The sequence below is a fragment of the Oryza brachyantha genome, chromosome 8, assembly GCF_000231095.2.
Source record: "Oryza brachyantha chromosome 8, ObraRS2, whole genome shotgun sequence".
NCBI classification, from domain to species: Eukaryota; Viridiplantae; Streptophyta; class Magnoliopsida; order Poales; family Poaceae; genus Oryza; species Oryza brachyantha.
The window spans coordinates 12,791,556-12,814,666 of record NC_023170.2 but is presented as its reverse complement, the minus strand read 5'-3'; the positions used below and the strand labels follow the sequence as shown (position 1 = coordinate 12,814,666).

The following is a 23,111-nucleotide window of genomic DNA, read 5'->3' as shown; positions in this document are numbered from 1 at the left end:
TTAACTATTAAAACATAATTTATGAGTAAAACTTTTATATACATATTCTTAGCAATCTATAGCAGACCGAAAAATAAACTACGAAAAAATAAAATCAACTCTAAATTTAAATTTTAAAATTTAAAATTTGGATTATAAATATAAGAAAAAAGAAAATATATAGGAGCTAAGCTTCCTTGCCCTGTTATTGGGCAGCAACAACCATTCATATTGCTCGTCTACCACTGTCCCATAAAGTCCATCTCGAGAAAACCACCCCAAGCAAACCCTCGGCACAACCCAAAGAACCTGCTAATACGGATTTTGTACTAAGCTGCAGATAACTTCAATACAAACTGAAAACCCACAGGCTCCTGCTTAGAATTATCCATCTATATTTCTGCTAAATCAAAGCTTACATATTAGGGGTCTAGGGTACAGCATTCATAGACAATAATACAATACATACTAACATATACCCCAAATTTATACATGCAAGAGCTGGCACCGTATAGAGCACTAACTACTGTGCCAATGTTCCTCCGGTTCAATGTGAACCTATGGAATGTGACACGATCAATGTCGGCAGGTTGATGAACATCTATCATATTCATATCAACTGGTTGTTGACAACTAAAGTAAAGTCGTCTAAAGTATGCAGCAATGGCGTGGTTGCCCCTCCGGCCGTCATTCAAGAAGCTTGTTGCATGTGCCCACACCCAACGCTGCAGCCAGATGCCATGCCGCATGGAGGTAGGGGGTTTCTGGGAAGGCGTCATCGGCGATGAAAAGGGCGCCTCCCAGTAGGGAGGACATCTTGTGTAGGTTATGGGCCATCTTGAGCTCTGGGTCTGTGGATGCTCGCTTCGCGAATGAAACCTGGTGAGGAAGAAGAGACAAAGTTACAGTTGATTGTGAATTTGATGCGATGGATAAATAGATGGGTGCGGAATGAATGAGAGAATCCTAAGAATTCATTTCTTGCCGTCAGAACTTAGAGCATGGCATGTTTTCAGCTTTGGAGTACTTGCCTCCATTATCCCAGTGTGGACGGCTGAAACCACCAATGGCTGGAAAGGTAGGAGTAATGTGGATGCTGCCATCAGTAATTTTGGATGCTCGTTTTGGAGCGCTCTGCTTAAACACTACATGAAACATGGCAAGTCAAAATCTCCAGAAGATTAAAAAAAGAAGATAGCTTTACATAAACCATCCAATTTGCAATCATAATGTAATAACACAAAAACAACTACTACTACACATCTAAGATGATATATCGAATATGCATAGAGGGACCAGCTTTCACGTGTCACGGTGCAATACGCAAGAACTAATACATATGGGTATGACTGACTAGTTATGTAGAGGCTGGGAGTTATCTCAACATGATTTTATCACCTTGATGTAATTGACTAAGCTCAATAAAGCTTTAATTACCTAAAAACATATGGGAATAATTGTAGAAACAATGATGATCTCTTCAGTCATCAAGTAGTTGAAACAGACCAAGTTAGTTACATGTATAACATGTTTCTTCTCAAAATGGGTATCTGTATGCAGAGCATAGATTCTGGTTTAACTTGATCGATTATTTTATAAGAATATCTCACTTACAAGTGTTGTAGTGGCAATCATTGTATAGTCTGCCCACCGCATATATTTTCTGATTTGTCCTCTCGAAGTATGATACAAACTAGAAGCAATCCCAACTCCAATTAGCGAGTTTGCATAAAGTGCAGTGTTCAAGTTCTTTCTGCAGGACTGGCACATGACTGTTAGTTCGAGGCTTGGTAGCAAACAAAAAAGCAGATCTTTATGGGATCAGTTTTAAAGTTTTAGAAATACACTTGCCTTGGTGTCTGCAGCCCAAGAACAATGAAAGGGAGAGAGGTGACAACATTAGCAATAGTTTCGCCTGGATGTTTATCACCTGATCCAAAATAAATTTTAAACAATCAGATCAGCAAACAAGATACCGGACCATTTTGAATAGATAACGTTACTGCTAGTTGCCCATACATGAGAGACTACAGTGGATAGGCCTCAGGCATGGGGGTCTTTGTTGCCAGAGTCGCCTGCCAGTGCAAAATAAAAGTGTTAAAGTTAGGCAGAATTCACCATCTGCGACGATTTTTGGATCGTATTCACCGTGTTGGTGCACACAATGATACAACCATGACTTACCGTATTAGCAATCTTCGGCTTGTGCCAACACCATCCTGCGGTTCACAAGCCGCAGGATCCATAATGTGAGTTTTGAAAGCTTCATCATCATTGTATGTTGACTGGCCTGCGAGCTGCACCCCATAGAGTCCATCTAGACCTCCCAAAGGACTTGAATCTTCACGGACTCCCATTTATTCGCCTTAGATGAATCAACTAAGAAGAACAAAAATGGTACTCTGTTGTGGAAAAAAAGTTGAGGGGATGTATTGTTAAAGTCCCATAAGCATAGTTGACAGAAAAAAATGGCATAGAGGGTATGCAAGTAGATAGCGCATCCATACAGAACACATAATTTTCTCTCTAGTCTACTAAATGTTGGCTGTTTTTTGGTATTTTGATGGAAAATTGGTGGTCTCGGTATGCATGCGTGTTTGGACTAATCCAGGTCAAGTTGCAACATCTGTGCGCATATGGTCGTGTTGTTTCATCCGTGTGCAATTATTGGAGGTCAACTTTGGTCAACGGTGAATCTGGACTAAACTCAGGGAGGAGTTGAGGTCCAAAACGATCAAGATACTAGGTGACAAGGTTGATTCCAAGGTGACGCATGGTGAAGGACACCATGCAGGTAAGACTACGCAACGGGTTCACAAGGTTGAGTAGAAGTGTCGGTTTTGCGAAGGAGAAAAGGAGAAGAAGAGAGGAGACGACTCAATGCAGGGAGGCCCAGGTCGACCTCTCCCTCCCCCTTTCTCACGACGCGACCCAGTGAAGGCCGAGGCCTAGCCACGGGTGCGTGTACAGCTGGCCCAACGAAGGCGCAAGCGAAGGTGGCAGCCCATGGTGGCTATGACTCAAGCAAGGCGGCCCGGGAGCGGTGCGAACGGGCACTTGTAGCACACAACCCACGTGGCTAAGGCCGGCCAGGCTAGACGCACCAATAGGCGTGGGCCGCAACAACCCACCAAGCGGGGGAGCGTGGCCCTATCGATGCGCGGGCGTGCACGACTGCCAGCGAGGGCTTGGCAGCCCAGCTGGCCAGCAAGGAAAGGCAGTCCACTGGCCTAAGCAAGGCACGTGGCTACGTGGCCTAGGAGGCCGAGGCCAGCCCGCTAGCATTGTTGGCTGCACGAGATCCATTGTTGGCGCATGGTTCGTGCAAGCAACGTGGCTGGCCTGATGGCACGATTTTCTGCGGACATAGCGTATTTGTGTGGTCTACTATGTGGCCATGCTGTTGTGGTTAAATCAGAGATCATAAAGATACGATCCTAGGGCCAAAAATGCACCTGAGTTAGGATTTCTTCCTAAGGGCATTCAGGACCTTTTACAAGGGGTTTCTAGCCACCTCTAGGCTATAGATAGGGGGTGAGGCCTAATGATACACTTGTAACTTTGAGAAAGAGATATGTGACTATATGGCTTTTGTTTTGGAGAGAGTTGCCCTAGGGGATTTGATTTTTTAGAGTAATTTGTACTTAGGTTTTTGTAATCAATCCTCTTTATTTTATTATTTTAAGAATTACTCTTCACTTTGTACCTAGTTCCGGTGTAAACTTTTTTGAGTTAAAATTCAGAGCAAGCTTGTGTCAAGCAAGTTTATTTTCTTTGCAATTTAATTTAAGCATTTAAATTTCGCACGGCTTTATTATCTCCTTAAACTACGTGGTGTGAGTTGCTTTCTCTCCTTCTATTCTTTTGGATTGTCGTTTTGCTATAAGTTAGGAGACCACCTGTTGATTGCCTCTTGCAATATCTTAATGTTTGGGAGTCTTGCCTCTTGCAATATCTTAATGTTTGGTCAGAATCTTAAGACGAGCAAGATGACTTGATATACTCGGGAAATTTAAAGGCTATAGATCCAAACCCCCTCTCTCTGTAGGCGGTATCCGGTTCTTTAGTATAACTAACTGTGGATATAGAAGTCAGATTTCTATCCATTATCCAAAAAAGCCTACTAAAATGTAGAAATGACTTTTGTTCTTTGATAATTGCTCAGTATCACTAACCTAATGTCATGAACGAAAGGAGCAGTTTGGGCATGCCCACGATTGCTTTGCTCAAATTGAACTGCACGATTAGGTCCAAACAAAACTAATGAGAGATATTTGCACGCTTCACAACAATCGACTCGGCTCGGCGATTCATTCAACGCCGGGCACCACACGGAACAGGCAACGGAAAGCTAAGGCCTCTGGACCCTCTCGCTAACCATCTTCCTGGCCAACAACCGGTCCACCACGAGGAGGGGGGAACCAGCACCCCGGTTGCAGATTCGAGTAAAAACGGCGGGGCAACTCCGGTGCTCGCGCCGGCATTACGCTTCTCTCGCAGGACACCTACCCTACGCACGCACGCACGCGTCCTCTCGTTCTACAGAGGGACAGGCTTAAAAACCAACATAGGAAAGGGATTAAGCAGCGACCGGAAGCTCACCTCACCTCGCGATTGCGGTAGCGGCCGCGCGCGCGCATGCAACCTCTCGGCTCCACGCCGCCGCCACCTCCTCCTGCACGGAGCTAACGAGATCTTCTTCCCCACCCCACGCCGCCGTGGTGGGGGAAGAAGAAGGAGAAGAGGGCGACGTCTCCGGTGTCGTCTCGTCTCCTTTCTTCTCTCCCGGATCCCCGAATATTCGTGAACGGTATTGCGGCGCTCCCATCTGGGCCGCGCAATATCGCGTTTTGGGCCCAATGGGCTACGGACTTCTTTACGGGGGCCCATATATACTTGTAGTGACAGTCTTTCAGCCCATGCGAAAACAACGCTAGCCTTTTGGGTGTTCGGGCTGGGCCTTAGACTCTCAGCAAGCGAACAAAACTGCAATTTAAGCGTTGCGATTTTGTGTTTCCTCTTTTTTTTTTAAATTTTTTCGGGGCCGTTTGAAAATGTTTTTAGATATTTAAACTGATTTTTTTGAAAAAGCTTAGTTCAAAACATGACTTGAATTCTTGTGAGGCTCATGCCACCAAGTCACATACGAGGAGAAACTTTTAACATTTTCCCCCTTTTGATGGCTAGGGCCTCTGAAACCATTGAATTTGGTGTGAAATTTGTGTACTTGCTGAAATTTCGTTCTGTCTTATTCCTAGAGAAATGTTAGTTGTGAAATTCAATTTGTAGCTAGCCAGCAGTCTACACATGATGAGCCTGTGGTTTTGGTTTATTGAATTTTGTGTACTTATTGAATTTTCGTTCTGTCTACACATGATGAGCCTGTGGTTTTGGTTGTGAAATTTGTGTACTTATTGAATTTTCGTTCTGTCTTATTCATAGAGAAATGCTAGTTGTGAAATTCAATTTGTAGCTAGGGATGAAAACGGTCGGGAACGGTTGGGAAAACTATCTAACCATAATTGTTCCTGTATTTTTGTCTCGGAAACGGGAGCGGGAGCGGGACCCTCGATCGGGAAAACGAAATCGGTTACACGGTATTTCGAAAACGATTCATTTTGATCGGGAACATGGCGATAACGATCGGGAATCGATATTTCAAAACGGGAATAACAAACCATATAACCACTTCAAATATTCAACGTAACAAAATTAGTGCGGATATGATACTAGCATAATAAATAAAATAATTAATGAGAACATACAACATCATATAAATTAGTTGATCAACACATACTTATAAGAATATATACTCATAAGAATATAAGATCATGGTAAAGTTCAAAAAGGGAATGTCCACGGGAATTATCCCGGGAAAATACAGGAACCGTGAAAACGGTCGGGAAAACACCTCAACCGTTTTCGCTACCGTTTTCATCGGCTTTTCCTGTTTTTTCCCGGTTTCCTGTTTTTCCTGTTAAAACGGTATTCGGGCGAGAAAATCGATATACGGTGCCGGTCGGGACGGATTTTCCCGTCCCGTTTTCATCCCTATTTGTAGCTATCCAGTAGTCTGCACATGATGAGCTTGTGGTTTTGGTTTATGGGTGACATTGGAGCCATTAAGAACATATAACCACAAGGAGAAAAGAAAATAAGTGGACAGCTTATTCTTGAAGATTGCAAGCCAAAAGTAGCATCTTGTTTGGTGCATTGATGGAATGGCTAATTATTTTGATGTCCTTCGATCCATCACTTTTTATCTTGTAAGATGTCCTTGTCAAATTATAAGGGAACATCAACCTTTCTCCAGCTACTCTTTTAACACTTTAATATGAGTAGGATATGACAATAATATTAAGTTCCTTTCACATGCTTAATTTCTTTTCGTTGTCATTCAACCTCCCATAGTCAAATTCGTAGTAGTTCTCAATTAACACTCTTCTTTTTCTTGTTCTTCTTAAATACAAAGTCAAACACTAGGTGTTGTATGCTTATTTGGTGCTAAAAAAAAATACAAATTATTCTGCACTACCTGTTGGCGTGTTCATTGACACTTTGACAGTAACATGGTCACATATTCCAATTACACATCACTAATGAAAATAATCCTTACAAAAGAAAAACAATGGAAGCAATGATTCATCACCTCTATAATTGTATAATAATCACAGGCTCTTAAAATAATAATAGTACTAAAACAAAACAGTGACGTTGTTAATCGTACTTATCTCAGAGCACATCCAATTTTAATAGTATATACGTCCTTATCTTGTTTTGTACTTAACAGTTATCATGAACAAATAAGAAAAGCTTTTCTTCTGTGTTTTGTTCTTGTGCAAATCTTAATCTGACCTTGTGTGAGGTATCTAAGCTAGGGATCTAGACATGCTGTCCATTTCACTAATTGAAAAATGGCTCCGTTTTTTTTTTTGAAATTTTCACACGATTATATGTCACATCTAATACCATCGGTTCACAAACCGGTAACAATACGACAACAAGTTAATTATCTGATGCATTGCGTATTTGTATCATGACAAAACTATGGTTGTGCTTGTTCATTTCTTTTATTATTCATGTGACAAAACATGATAGATGTGGCGTGTTTGTAATGCCACTAGATGATTGGCGTTTCTAAGCAAGGTAATTTTCTAAAGAAAAAAGAGTATACATGTTTATGACAAGGGTTTATAAAACCAACGCGAATCAGTCAATTTCACGAAAATCGAACTTATCAAACTGAATTTTAAATTTGTGACAAAATTTGACCGGATTTTATCAAAAGTAAACGATTTTCAAGAAAACTGGAAAAAAAACCGCTGGCCTCCATTTTTTGGCTTGGAAATGGTTTGGTGAACTCTGTTTATGCCCTTTGGTTCTTGAAAAAAAAGTTGTGCGCTAAATCTATTTGATCTACTGCCGGAGGAATCCGATTCAACTTTGATAGCCTTTGGTTTCAAAAACTTTGATAGCCTTTAGTTCAAGCCAGCAGCCATCCAACGAATCTATGGGTCCACTTAAGCCGTGTGCTTTTTTGGTTGGATCAGTAACCTGCGTATAAAATATAGCAATAAATTACTATATGATTAATTAATTATTAGCTATAAAAAATTTAAAAATAAATTCATATGATTTTTAAAGCAATTTTTCTATAACTTTAAAAAAACATTGTTAGTTTGAAAAACGTGTTTACGGATAACAAGATAATATAGAGCGTGAAGTTGAGGTTATGCCAGTCTCAATGCATGTTTTATAGGGGTGTCATGCATATTAAATAGGATGCTACATTAGCAAAATTGTTGACTTGGCAAGGTCATTAAATAAGAAAATTTCATGAGATGAGAGATGAGTTTTATGGGGGATGAAACTCATCTGGCTCGGTTATCTAGTTTACAGTCTTGATAACTATGTCATAAAACCATGGACATGTACTGAGACCAAAGAACATAGTCTAGGCATATATGAAGGCGGAAATAGATACATATATGAGGTTTGACTTTTTTAATGCTTCTTTTGGTGACATTATATATAGCCTGCATGTGCCAACATCAAGGACAGATCAAGCTATTTTTTGGGAACGACAAAATAGTCTTGAAAATAAAGGATAGACAGATTACATAAAACCATGTGCTTGCCTGTTCTTTTTACGCAGAAGCATGGGACTGAGAGGCATCCTTTGAAACGTCAAACGTGAGAATAACCTCCACTTCACGATCTATATTGGAATAAGTAAAACACTTCTAATTAGTACTAGTACAGAGTATGATATGGGTTTTATTAATAGTTCATATTTAATACTTCTAATTAGCGTCTAAATATTTAATGTGACAGGGATTTAAAAAAGTTAGGAGTACCCAAACACCCCCTAAGTTTTAAGAGGCTGGAGCTCGTGCTGACTTTTCACCATAATTTTATCTACATTAAATCATTCTTAAACTTTTATAGGCTGTTTGACCATGTAACTTATTAGAAAACTATGTAAGTATCATTATTTGCTAAAACGGCTTAACTTGTTTTTTCACTAAAGATAGTTTAAGCATGATATTTTTTAATATTTAAACTAAATTTTTAAATAGATGGATATTATATATAAAAATTAACAATGTCATGTATTTATAAACACGAAGGGAGTATTACTGCTTGCTAGTTACACCGGTAGGCAATCCTCCCTCTCTATGTACTAAAACCTCCCCATTTAAAAATTGTTGTCTGCATGCAAACTCACTTAGAACCTCTTAATTTACTTAAAGAAGAAATAGAAGAAGTTCTCAAACTTTGATGCTCAATCAGTATTTTTTGACACCCTCTAATATTGTGTAAGTCCTAAAGTCAACTTCTAACGTCATAATCTTGTGTTTAATTTTATGTCTGCTAGTAGATACAATTGCACCTATGTCCCTCAAAATTTCATAAAATACACGAGAAATACCCGGTGGTCTTCTCTACATCCAACCACGTCAGGTTAGTTTGTCAACCATTCTCACTGCTTGCTTGTTGGACCACTTGTGAGACTGGTGTTCGGTTATGTATTTACCGTGTCTTTTTTTTAAGTAACCGTAATGCTTACATCCTCATCTTTTCTTTTTTTCGCTTATATTATAAGTAAAAATTAAAGTTTTAACCTTAAATTAAATTTATAGTTGATTTTGGATTTATTTTTCACCAAAGTCTATTTTTCACTCTTTACTTTTAGAATATTAAGAATAAGTATGTAAAAGTTTTATTTATAAATTATTTTTAAGTTTGTAAATATATAATTTGATATTTTTTATCAAACCATCACCCCCGATAACTCAAAACCACATCCGATAAGATCAAACTAAAGTTACGAAGCGTCAATGACTAATCCCAATAATCGAGAGAACTAAATCTCCAATATTTTCCGTTTATTTTAAGACTCTACACAATGGTGAAAATAATTAATGAAAAAAATCCTGTCCTTGGTACTTATAGTTAATTAAAGCCACTAATGTAATTTTCACAAAAGCAACCTCCACGATATCATGTCGAGTTTTTGGGAAAAGTGGTGCTCCCTTCCCTTGGGTGTTTTCGTATGAAGTTTCCACGGAAGGTCTTCTCCACCATTTTTTGCTGCAACAGTTAGGTGCACATATATGCATATGCATAGTAGTACATTCCACACGTATACAATCATAATATTAAAATGCCTTTTATTTCCTTAAACTCAAATGAACCTATCCCTAATTATTCAAACTTCATCAATAAACTAGTACCCTAATTTCTCAGGGTTTATTCGATTTATAGGATAGAAAAAACACATGATAGAAAAAAGTATAGAAAAATGAAATAATGAATATGTAAAACAGAGGAACATAGAGGTTGAGAGCATTCGAATTACAGGATAGTACTTGATTGTCTTATTCTTTCAAAGAAAATGAAAAAAAAAAGAGCTCGCGGTGGATGCATTTTTCATGTAGTTTTCAGGTGAAATCAGTGTCAAAGGAAAATTTCCTCCAATTTTCCTAAAGTCAGCTTTCTTGGATCCGAATGAAAGGATAGTTAAAAATCCTATGCAACAATATTCCTTCAAAATTCCCTTGAGAATCCTTTGATCCGAATAAGACCTCAAACTCCAGTTCAATAAGGCCCCCTTTGATTCAAAGGAAATTCATAGTAATTTTAGAGGATTTCGTTCCTATAAAATTTTTATTACAAATCCCTTTGAATCAAAGGAATAAACCCTACGTGATGTGCACGGGGCTGACCCGATCTTTCGATGAGTTGTGATAACTATAATTTGAGAGAAACGTTGACGATCCGACTACAACCGTACAAGACGTTGGGTTGCGCCTTAGCGATCGATACACATCTTCTTGGGTGGTTGATCTTGCCGGTGCAAATCAACCTTATTCCTATGAGCAAATCGAAGAAACAAGCAAGAACAAGATAAAAACAATCTGATATTGCAAATAGGAATTAAATTCAAATGATATGTTGGGGTTCCAAAAACAAGCAGACGAGCGGTCTAGCCGGCGCGCACGCTACAAGCAAGTAGCAAAGGCTAAACTTTAATATAACAAAACTCGCGAAAACCTAAAGGGGTACCTAGCTATTTACAGGGGCGGGAGGACGACTAAGGGTGCCCTAGGGTCGTGCTCCACCAGATTGGGGCTCACACCACTTGGCCCCCTCTTGGGCCGGGGTCCCAAACGAAGTTACAAGCCCATTGGCCCAATATAGGTGATGCGGCACCTTGTTTCTGGGATTGTTACCAAACGAGATGGAATTTGACGACGGGGCTAGATTCGTTGGAAAGAGGACTCCAAGATTTTTCCATCAAGTACTCATTGATGTGAGCAATGGTTGTATCAGTGGTAGGCTTGGTCACATCACTACGAAATCCTATGAAATTCCTATGGAATGCCTCTTCCCATACAAGTTTTGGAGAAAATTTAACAAGAGGTAGAACCTTATGGAAAAAATCTTTTGAGTCTTTACCTTTCCTTACCTTTCTGTTTTTTTCACGTGGTCCAATCAAATGACCATTTTTACGTTTTTCCTGTGTTTTGCAATCCTCTGTTTTACACTTATATTCCTGTCAAAATTATATGTTTTTCCTATTTCTCTGCATTTTTATTCCTGTGATTTAAAGAGGCCCTTAAGTATTTGTGCAACAAAACAAGTCGGTAGAAATGGAAGTTATTTTCAAAAGGAGAGAATACTCCCCATCATTGCTGATTCGCATGCCAACGCCTCCAAACCAATCCATTGCTATGAATGCGAATAGTAGGCGTGGATCCTTTATCAACATCTACTTTATAGTAATACTTATTAGAATCAATGATATATTAGTCCTATTCTTTTATGATTCACCAATCAATATTTATAGTGACATTGACCTGAAGATCGGGAATTCTCACCATCGGGCTCATGTAGCCAGGGAATGTCACTACCACATTAGTAACAAGATTGTGTTGTTTTACCGGCTTATCTCTATATTATTCCTCGGTTTTGGCGCACACACTTTTCGAAATGCTAAATGGTGTTCTTTTGGCAAAAAGTATGTATATATTATGGTTCATCATCTTCTGCTCCTTAGATTTTTAACTTTATAGTAGTTAATTCCATCATTATACTCCCTCTGTGCCATATTGTAAAATATTTTGACTATTTCTATGTATTTATCTTTAATCAATACATAATGTTTGTATATCTGTAGTTTTATTAGCATCTCTATTAATATAGATAATGCTAAAAACTCTTGTATTATAAAACAGAAGCAATATCAAATATGAAATATCTATAAAAAATAATTAGATACAAACAATTGTTTGTGACTAGAGAAAAAACGCAGGGCAAAACCCAAGAAGGAAGCGATCACGCCGGTCACGCACCCACCCACCCACCCATCCGGCGTGCACGCGACGGACGCCCCCTGCCCGCGGCCGGCGCCGCCCGTCCCTGGATCCGACGGCCGCGCGCGCCCCTCGTCTCGTTGCCGCACGCGCTGTACTAGTAGTCTATTTACTACTACTGCCTTCCCGCAACCACGCCTCCCCCTCCCCTCCCCTCCCCTCCCGCCGCCGAGATCGGACCCTCCTCCTCCTCCGCCATGGCGCCGTCTCTGCTCGGGGTTAGCACCTCATCCTCATCCTCTCTCTGGCTTGCGAGTGTTGCTGCGCGGCGGAGGATGTGACGCGTTTGTTTGTTTTTCCTTTTTTTTTTTACCGCCGCTGCAGGGGTTCACCAAGTCGCTGGCCATGACCGTGCTCTCGGAGATCGGCGACAAGACCTTCTTCGCCGCCGCGGTACTTGTCCCCCTAACCCCGCCCTCGTCTTCTGGCGCCCTTTTTTTCCTCCCTCTGCTCGTCCTGTTTCTTTTCCGCTGCCGTGCCTCACCCCGTGCGCGCGCGCGCGCGGGGTAGATGCGCGAGGTGTTCGACGGTATGCCTCCCTCGGTGTGGTGCCGATGCGTAGCCGTCTCTCCTCTTCTCTTCTCCTGTGGGGAATGTGGCGATGTGTGGTCTTGGCTCGGTGGTTGTCGCTGCTGATTGGATTGGAGATGGGCAGATTGGAGTCAGGGGAAGCTGTAGATTTCTGTGAGGCGGGTAAGCAGGTCAGCGTTGTTCAGTCAGTTACGGGACCAATTCCCCTACTGTTTGTTAGTACTATCTAAGAAACGGATCTTCTGCTTAACCAAGATTGGGAGCTAATTTTTTGTTTTGTTTTCGTTGCTGGATCCTCTACCCGGTGAATTGGCTATGACTTGCTACTTGTATTCTCAAGTTGTCCCATTTATCTGTGGCTGGGAGCTCTCCTGTTCGGCTCTCCAGCTGGGTTTCTATGCAGGCTGCACCCCATGTTGGCATCTTGGCACAAAGATAGCGAGAGCATTTGGTTTCTTGGACTGATGTGCATTTCCTTACCTGCCACATGAGTTGGTTACTTATTTTCTGCACACTGAGATGCTTGTCCTCTTCCACAATTTTCTCTTTTTTTTTTCACATTTTTCTTTTCACCGTGATAATAACCTTAGAAGCACCGGTAGTTAAGAGTGTTGCCTCTTCAGGTTCAGGGGGCCTTGTGTTAAGTCTGACATAGCAAGACGAACATATTCCTTTTTACTGATGCTCTCCACTTTGAAAAGTTCTTTTGTTCTCCCTTTGCTTGGACGGTTATGGTTTGAGCACTCTTTTGCTTATCTTTTTTCCTTTACCTTGCAAGATTTTGGCTATGCGCCATCCCCGGAAGCTCGTCCTTGCTGGCTGTCTCACTTCATTAACAGTGAGTATTTTCGAAATTTGCATGCAGCAATATAAGTCCATGGTGTACTTATATGTATTGCACAAAAATATTAGGTGATGACAATTCTATCAGTTTCACTTGGTTGGGTTGCGCCAAATCTGGTAAGTCATATACAAAATTGCTGGGCTATATCCCTCAATTATTATTCAATTTTATTTTGTTTCTTTAATACATCTAAAGGCTTCCATGTATTCTGGGTACATTTCATACCTCTTCCATGTATTCTTGGTACATTTCATACTGCTTCCAGTATTAGAATATGGTTCATAGTTAATATTCTAACAGCAAACCTGGGGGAAGTTTACATAGATCTACATAAATTATACCAACGTCTTGCTAGAATCTTTCTTTTGTCAAATAGTTGTTCATATTCTATTTGAAAATGATAGTGCAATTATATTTGTCCTGATTGAACTTTCATTTCAATATCGCTACAGCAGTCCTCACTAGTACAGTAATTGTACTAGTTAAAACTTTAATCTGTAACACTCTCGTTGGTACCTTGGGGTGGATATCAATACCTGAGTACTGACCTGTCCCTTCCAGTTGTTTCCTAGCGATGATTGCCAATATTCTTTACATTTCAAGATGTTACAAATGATATAATTCTATTGAACACTTGAACAGATATCACGTAAATGGACTCATCATGTGACCACTCTGCTGTTCATTGTGTTTGGCATTTTGTCATTGTGGGAAGGCTTCAAAGAAGATGGGTACTTAATGGCTTCTTTGCCATTCAGTTAACCTTCACCTGCTAATGTTTGGTTTGATCTTTTAGTGAATTTCTTTAGTAATTGAATAATGTACCCTGCAGAGATTCAGAAGAATTGGCTGAAGTGGAAGCTGAGCTGGTCAGCAAACTTTGTCCAAGCCTTATGTTATAATTGACCACAGTTCAAGTATCTTGTTGCTAAATTTTGCCTAATTTTCAGGATGCTGACTTCAAAAGCAACAAAGCAGAATCCAAAAATAAATCTAAGGTTAGTTTACAGGTGGTATGCCCATTATTAGTCATTCTTGGTGCTCCTTTCATTATTGTAGATTTTTTCCATTTGCATAAAGTCACAGTAAATAGAAGTCCTGAACTCTTCTTTTCTGTGCTAAAAGGAACATTTCTTTCCCCATCCACCTTTCCATTATCTCTAGATATTATCTATGTAGGAAAATATTTGCATTTTGTGTATTTACTAGAATTAACATGTAGATGTAGAGTACATTGAAATAGTTTAAGCACAAAAGTCATTTTGAAGATATGATCATATGTGAACTACATGTGTTCCGTCCACAATATACATATGATCATGTCTTTGCATAATATTTCTGTATAAACATACTTCAACATGATCTACATCTTATATATTTCCAGAATTTTATAAATCACATAAAGTGGAAATTTTGAAAGGGGTCTAGACTATTCAAAACTTCCTCAATTTGGTTTTCTGATGTTTGCGGAGATTTTTTTTAAAAAAAAAATCCACTTGTGCAGTATAAAATGTTGATATTTGAGGGTAATCCTGCCTTGTTTACCCTTTTCATTTTTGTTTTTTCACTATTAATCTTGATGCAACTCATCCTTCTTGAATGTTAGGTTAATGATGATGCAAAGAAGAAGCAAAGACCATTTGTTTTGCAGTTCTTCTCACCAATTTTTATAAAGGTACCAACTACTGATTAAGTGTTTATATGTATGATATATTTGACAAAGATACGGTGCTTATGTTTTTTCTGGAATTTTAATATGCTCATTTATAATTGTGCTGTAGGCATTTTCCATTACATTCTTTGGAGAGTGGGGTGATAAGAGCCAAGTAAGTTCAAACTTTTGCCTTGTAATGCAATCAATAACCTGTTAATAAGTTTCTGAATCTCTTCTCAGATTGCTACTATTGGCTTGGCTGCCGATGAAAACCCATTCGGTGTTGTCCTGGGAGGAGTCATGTATGAGTTGCATCTTCTGTTGGCCTTACACTTTCTTAACGGTTTAACATGTGATCCTGACAAAACATCATATCGTGCATAGGGCGCAAGCACTCTGCACTACTGCTGCTGTTATGGGAGGAAAAAGCTTGGCCTCTCAAATATCTGAAAAAATGGTAGGAACCATTGCTTCACCGTGCTTTATACTGCCAATTGAGTGCCCAAATGTCCTGTATCTGATGACATGCTTATGTCGTGTAGGTCGGATTGTCCAGCGGAGTGCTATTCCTGCTGTTTGGTATTATGTCATACCTTTCAGGACCAGAAGGAGAGCTGTAATGACTCCAGGAAATTCACGCGAAGTGTTAATCGTGGCTGGTTAACAAGCTTGCTTTCACTACGACTTAAATCTTATCTGAGTAGATGGACGATGGCGACAAAGTGCTGATCCGTTGCAAGCAAGATGACGAGTCCTTAGCTTAGTCAACACATTGTAAACATTTCACTCATCATTCATAAATAACAAGATGGTACCAAAGACTATACTGGGTGCTTCGTGTTAGTCCCAGCACAAGTCAACATTCAGCCAAAACTGCCGGAGTGGTTGCTACATACTGCCCATGCTATTTTTTGGTTGCAGCCATGTATGGGAACTGCTAATCTTTGGACTGTTACATCGCATGGTCTTAAAAGAGGGCTTATATATCATAAAAGTTATCTCAGAATTAGTTGCCTTTAAGTCAGCCTGACGGTTTTCCTAAAAAGTTCTTTCCTTTTGGAATTTGGTTTTGGTTTGTATCGCAGAGACATTGTTTTAAAAGTCAGCGCAAATTTTGGATTGAATGGTGGATTAGGCATCTGATCTACATTGTGGTGTTTTATTGCTGCTTTAGTGTTTACAGCAGCATCTAATTTTAAATTATGTGATATGATTACTAATTTTTTTTGGATTTGATTAATTGGTCCTATGCACACTATACGGCGAGGCACACTGGACTAGCGCCTTCTTGCCGTGGACAACAGTAAGCTAGACGGCCATGAGCTGAATCCACATGAAGCCAGAGTCTCAGATCTAATTTGCCAATTAATTCTGCATTTCTGCAGTCATCTGTTTTCATGAATTTTTTGAATTTTGAATTTTATTTATTAAATAATTTATAAATTTAATTTTGCATTTTAAAAATTACAAAACTAACCTCCTGCCGCTCTCTAGGAGGGCGGAAAAGTGACGTGGCAAACGGCCACTCGGTCGTGACGAACGGCCGGAAACGGCGGCATGGCAAATTTTACATTTAGGCCCTTCCTGCCCTCTGTAAGGGTGGCAAGGATCTAAATGTAAAATTTGTCGTGCCACCCGGTAATTTTTTGATTGAACTGTGGTTAGATACGTATATATATATATAACGTATGTAATTATTAGATCACAAATAGTTCCTTGGCTCAGTGGTTACTATCTTTCTTTTTTATTTAGGTGACCAAAGATCCAATCCTCACAAGAGCATATTTTCTTCCTATTTTTGCTAGCCTGAGAAAAAATCAAATAAAATATGCTGCTACTTAGACTCGACAATTACATACATTGTACATATACGTATCTAACCGTGGTTCGATCAAAAAATTCTCGTTTCAATTGAGAAATTCCCGGGCAGCACGGCAAATTTTGCATTTAGGCCCTTTCCGCCCTTACAGAGGGCGTAAAGGGCCTAAATGCAAAATTTGCTGTGCCGCCATTTCGGACCGTTCGTTGCGACCGAGTGACCGTTTGTCACGTCACCTTTCCGTCCTCCTAGAGGGCAGCAGGAGGTTAGTTTTGTGATTTTTTAAAATACAAAATTAAATTGGTAAATTATTTAATACATAAAATTAAAAATTCAAAAAATTCATGTTTTCATTACCATAAGCATAGCAGATTACATGTGTGTGTATGTGTCGGCTAGGCCTCTTTCTGAACTGGGCCAAATTTGTAGAAGGAAATATTGTTTTGTGGCCAAGACCTTTGCATAATGATTGGTCGGACCATGAGTTAATTTAGTTTCACTTTTCAGTGTTGTGTTATCTCGAGTAAACCTCGTTGTTGCGCTAAAATTAAGCACAACGAAACACCCATTTAATGATTAAAAAATAATCCAAAGATTAAAACTTTTATGTGAGTGTTCTCAGTGATGGATCTAGCCAACGAGATTAAAGGGGTCTGAACAAGTTAGATAGAGTTTCAGCCCCTCTTTTTATTGATCTTTAACATAAAATCTTAGGGGAGGGGGACTTCATGGGGCTCCAATGACTTTAACGGGGGTAGCGAGGGCTCGAGCCTCCACGCTAGATCCGCCTTGTGTGTTCTTAGTGATTTAAAACTAAAAGCAATAGTTGCAATTTTCAAATCAGAGTACCTCTGCTCTAGCCAACTACAGTGAATCATTAATGTTTTGCAATTGGAATGTTAATTACATTACACTTAGTTTGTAATCTCTGTGTTTTATATTATAAACTTTTTAGCTTGGTCTAGATTCATCTATTGATCCATATTTATAATTTATAAATGTTTCAAGATTTATTAGTATCCATATAAATGTAAGCAATAGTAGAGAGTCTTACATTATGAGACGGAGGGAGTACTTACATTTGCTACCATAAATTAGAAAGGCATCAATTACCTACTTTTGTCATGCTAGGCATGTCTACGCCCTTTGGATTTATACCATTGTAAATTTGCTAAATAGAAAAATGTTATTACTATTCGTGATATCAGTTGCATGCCACTAGAACTTTATAAAATTAGAATCCTATCACTCCAGTCACGTCTTCCATCCATCTCCTTTCTTTCCTGTCTTCTTCCTTCTTTTTCTTTCTTCCATCTTCTTCCTTGAGCTTGATTGGCAAGAGAAAGGCAATGATGATGAGCTAGACCGGCAATGGTGACAGTGAGGAAAGGAAGGGGAAGGGTCAGACTAGGTTCACGCGCCGGGTGCAGGTGACCGGTGACCTCGAAATCCTAAAGCGACGTAGCGACCTTCTCCGCTTCCACACTCGCCGGTAGTTGACCTCTCCTCGTGGTGACAAGGAACGTAACCCGCTGCACGGTTGCACCTCTTGTGTCTACTTGTCTTCGATCTCCTCCCGCCGGCCAAAGAGGAACCGTCTGAATATGTCAACGTGGATGGGATCGAATCGATGACAATGATGACAACAACTCTTGAGCCCTCCTACCCCAGCCTACTTGAGCTCAAGCTCGCTATCACCTTCCTTGAGCTCCTCCCACCGGTCGAAGAGGATGGGATTCACAAAATTCAGTTCAGTGGAGACGCCGGCGCCGTGGGAGTAGAGAAGGGTGAGGGTCCCTAGCCCTATCGACCGCCATGCTCCTCGTCCTTCTCCTTCCCCTTTGATTTCTGCTGTTGTGGCCGTGGAGCTCCTTCCTGAGAGTGCCAAAGCTTGCTGACCAGCATGGTCAAAGGAAGAAAATGGGAGAAAGAAGGAAAAAGATGAAAAAGAAAGACGATGGATGGAAAAATGTGACGGTAGTAGCGTGATTTTAATTTTGTGAAGTTTTGCATGTAACCGATATTACGAATAGCAGCGATATTTTTCTAAATCAAAATTTTGCAATGGTATAAAGCGGTAGTTATAAAGCGGTAAAAATGGGGTGTTCTGTTTTAGTGTGCTACCGTGTAACCACTTTAATTATACTGTGGTCAATCACAAAGCCACAAAACCACACCATTTAATCAAACCACATACCACTTTAATTATAACATCCACAGTGCATACCCTAATTAATCCGAAGCACAATGCACCCTTTCATAGGCATGTCTCAAACACAATCAATTCAATGTTGCACTGCTTTGCTAACAAGGTAATTAACCAAAAACTCTTGAGAATGCATGATGATATACGGTAGGGTTAACTTTCCATGCCTCCTAGATACTATCCAATCATGCATGGAATAGAATGGTAAAACATACATGCATGATAGCTGCTGCCTTTATTCCTCACATGTCAATGACAGAAGATGTGCAGCATCATTCATGCTCATGCTTTAAAACCTGAATTTTTAATATTAAATTTGAATCGTAGTTTATTTTTACCTTGACTTTTAGATCGCTAAAACCACGTACTACCTCCGTTTCATAATATAAGATGCTTGACTTATTTTGTAGCAACGTTTGACCATTCGTCTTATTCAAAAATTTAGTACAAATATAAAAAATGACAAGTTGTGATTAAAGTTTTTTAGTAATAAAATAAGTCACAAACAAAGTAAATAATATTTCCACAATTTTTTAAATAAGACGAATGATCAAACATTGCATGTAAAAAAGTCAAACATTACAATTAACAAAGTCAAACATCTTACACTATGAAACGAAGAGAGTATATAAAAAATTTATTCATAAATTATTTTCTGTTTACAAATATGTCGTTTGCCTTTTTTTTCCTCCATGGTTGAATGCGTGTTATTTCCTATATAGCGGCAAGACGTGCGTGCTCATAGGGGTTGTTTAGTTCCCAAAAATTTTCACCCAAAAACATCACATCAAATCTTTGAACACTTAAATAGAGTATTAAACGTAGACAAAACGAAAAACTAATTGCACAGTTATGTGAGAAATCGTGAGACGAGTCTTTTGAGTATAATTAGTACATTATTAGCCATAAGTGCTACAGTAACCAACATGCGCTAATAACGGATTAATTAGGCTCAAAAGATTCGTCTCGCGGTTTCTAGGCGGAATCTAAAATTTATTTTGTAATTAGACTATATTTAATACTTTAAATATATGTTTAAAGTTTTGACATGATGTTTTTGCAAAATCTTTTTTCAATCTAGCTTTAAGGCAAAGAATGGGCGACTAGCTACCTACTTTCCTTGACGTACAAGCAAGACATGAATCTGGCACGCATGGTACACAAAATCCAGCAGTCCAAGAGAATGTTTTGTACTGCTAGCTAAAAAAAAAGTATGCACTTTTCTCTTGTCCTTTTTAGTATCTGAACACATGCAAAAGGATACGTGCCTTCAAAGTTAATATACTCGATGAGTATGAACATGCATGCGTGAGTAAGCTCGGTCTCAACAGGAGCTTTATAGATAATAAATAAGATGTTATATAAATATTTTTAATGATATGATAACGTTTTAATAAAGAGATGAAATAAGTTTTATGGAGATAAAACCCTACATGCATGCACAGTTACCTAGATAACTTGTGTCTTGCATGTAAACTAGGGAACAATAATAGATGAAACTAGGCATTGAGAGAGATGTGTTTTATCCTAGTTTCAAACATTTTTAGATAACATATCACTCTAGATAATCGTGGCCATAAAATTTAATTACATTGAAAATGACCTAGGTACTCAGTTTGATTGCTACTAGTGCATGCCATAAGTTTGAAAAATAATAATCGAACGTAGAATTTCAACCAACTTTTGGATTACATAAAAGATGCGCGCACACCAAAACTAACGTTTTTCAATATCCAGTAACATACTACTCTCTTTAACACAAACTCGTCTTCGACAGAGGCAAACAATTAGTTCAATCTGGTTAAGGTGATCATCTTACATATTAAAAAAAATTCTGGATAGAGTTTTTATGTACGTATTCTTAGCGATACAAAAGCAAACACTAAAAATAAAATATGATAAAAGCCTTAAAATTAACTTTATAAGTACAAACGAAAAGATTTGGGTGTAAAATTATACCGAGAACACACTCCTGAATATGAACTCTCTTGGAAGCAGAATTATAATTCTTATGAAAATACTTATGCACTCACAAGTCACATCACCCCATCACCGTACGTACCCTAGTTCACCCAAACTAGAGGGATAATAGATGCATGTCTTGAGGTTTTTTTCGAAAGTTGTGTTCTAATTGAACTCGTAATTTTGTTAAATCAAGTAGCACTGTAGCAAAACCAACCATGCATAGCGAATTTGAAATCTCATATTTAAAGCCCACATTAGCACATGGATGACCATTGATCAGTACCGAGTAATCATTAGAACTGGCACTAATGTAGCTAGGTTTCATCGGTGTCGGTTCTTCGTCAAAATCGGCAAGATGGAGAACACTCCAATACTCCATGGCCATGGCTTTATTATTAGAGCAATTTTACAGTCCAACAAAAAATACATTGAGATAACGATATCTCGTAGTACCAAATCGTTTCTGATCGTTGGACTGTTAGTGTACATCCTACTTAGCTAGATTCAATGGTAAAAAATAATTTGGTATCTTGAGGTACCGATATCTCGAGATACTTTTTGTTAAACCGGAGCAAATCTTTTATTATTAGTGTCCTGTGTAGAGTAAACACCCACGGTGTCCTGGCCAAACGTTATTGCATCCGTTACAAAAACAGTATACTTTTGCACTGTATAGTTTAACACTCGTCTTATTTAGAAAAAAAAGATTAATATTTTTATTATTATTAGATAATAAACTATAAATAGTATTTTGTTTTATTTTTGAAAATAAGACAGAAAATTAAATGTTGGACACATAAATTCATGCCTACATTTAAATTGCATAGCTTAAAGTATTTTAGATCGTAATTTTTGTTGGATGGCGAGTAAGAAAATAATTTCATGTTAATAGAAGACTAACTACCAGCTTCAAAATCTTGTCGTGTTAGTAAAAGCTAACATATAGCTAACTTGTATAATAATACACACAAATATATGTTATATCATCTATGTATGGTCCAACTTTTAGACACACGCAGTGTCTTGGAACTTGTGCTATAACTACTTTAAATTTGTAGCCTGTTTTTTTCTCTCTCCTGTTATCTCTCCTCTACATAAGTATAAACATGATATGACAATTTTTCAAACCCGTTTATATCACCTATTGTACTAGCCGTAGGTTCAATGGTATAGTCAACTACTAGCTCTAAATTATCTCTAGTCATTCTAATAGCCAACTTTACCTATAAAACATATACTACACTATTAATACCTGGTTCTATTATATAAATCTATAGCTCGATGTTCTTTTTTTTCTCTCTTAATTTTTTAAAATATGTTTATAGTGAGCTTATAATCTAGTGAATCACGTCATGACTACGTGTTGATGATATCAAGAGCATGGTGGACCCACCTCACCAGGCCAGCGGTGGTGGCCTGTATAATGGATGCCGGCGGTGCCGTCGTCGTCATCATCATATAAATCCAGTTCTTCCATCCATCCATCGGTCAATCTCACTCTCACGCTAGTACTCCATCCATTTTTTTTTTGAGGCTGCTGATCTTTTGATGATCTTTCGTCTTATTTAAAATATTTATATAATTATTGACTATTTTATTATTTATTATTAAAATAACTTTAAGTATAATTTATAATTTTATATATTTAGATAAAATTTTTAAATAAGACAAAAGGTGAAACGTAAATAAAAAAGTCAACGACTTTAGAAAAAACTCGGAGTGAGTAGTATTAGTACCACTTGACACCGTATAATTAGCAGTGTGCTAATTAATCAACCTGTTGATGCTTAATTAAACTACTCCTGATATAGTTAATTTGTTGCTTTGGAGATCGTGCGCATTATCAAATACTAGACGGTGGCAAGGCAGTGGGCGTGTCACAACACGTACGAAACATGTATCACGAAAGCTAGTGTTGAGCGACGCACTTGGTTTGAAGATTGATTAGAAATTAGGATGCAAAACATCCCCCATTTAATTACCTGAGGTAGTAATTCTGGTATAGGTAGTGGCGGTATATATAATAGTGGTAGAGGTTACCCCTCATACAAGAGGCAACCTCTCCACGTACAATCTTTAAGAGAAAAAAAATAAAAAGAATATATTGGCTAATTAATAGTTAAAATTAGTGTACCCGAGGTGGTGTGTTGTATATATCACCTGTTAATTAATATAAATTGTTTATATAAACAAAATTAGAAGTGGCATCAAACTCTACTATAAAACTTTTGTTA

The 23,111-nt window shown here is 38.6% G+C and overlaps 2 protein-coding genes across 3 annotated transcripts; one reads left to right on the top strand and one right to left on the bottom strand.

The window, feature by feature from the left end:
- Positions 1-293: 293 nt before the first annotated feature.
- On the bottom strand, positions 294-4,743 carry LOC102714113. 2 transcript variants are annotated; one of them, XM_006659365.2, is made up of 7 exons: positions 4,582-4,743; positions 2,164-2,381; positions 1,999-2,054; positions 1,831-1,909; positions 1,594-1,732; positions 1,011-1,124; positions 294-858 (listed from the first exon to the last, which is right to left on the bottom strand). In XM_006659365.2, the coding sequence occupies exons 2-7, from the start codon at positions 2,334-2,336 to the stop codon at positions 667-669; spliced, it is 753 nt and encodes a 250-aa protein (XP_006659428.1). In that variant the 5' UTR covers positions 2,337-2,381; positions 4,582-4,743; the 3' UTR covers positions 294-666. The 2 variants fall into 2 exon arrangements, with proteins under 2 accessions (XP_006659428.1, XP_040382798.1); XM_040526864.1 differs by having other exon boundaries at positions 4,587-4,743.
- Positions 4,744-11,970: 7,227 nt separating this feature from the next.
- On the top strand, positions 11,971-15,787 carry LOC102703329 (GDT1-like protein 5). The gene is made up of 12 exons (XM_006660089.3): positions 11,971-12,076; positions 12,183-12,251; positions 13,168-13,227; positions 13,302-13,349; positions 13,876-13,964; positions 14,066-14,102; positions 14,184-14,231; positions 14,840-14,908; positions 15,015-15,059; positions 15,128-15,189; positions 15,272-15,344; positions 15,430-15,787. Exons 1-12 carry the CDS (start codon positions 12,056-12,058, stop codon positions 15,505-15,507), a joined length of 699 nt encoding a protein of 232 aa, XP_006660152.1. The 5' UTR covers positions 11,971-12,055; the 3' UTR covers positions 15,508-15,787.
- Positions 15,788-23,111: the final 7,324 nt, after the last annotated feature.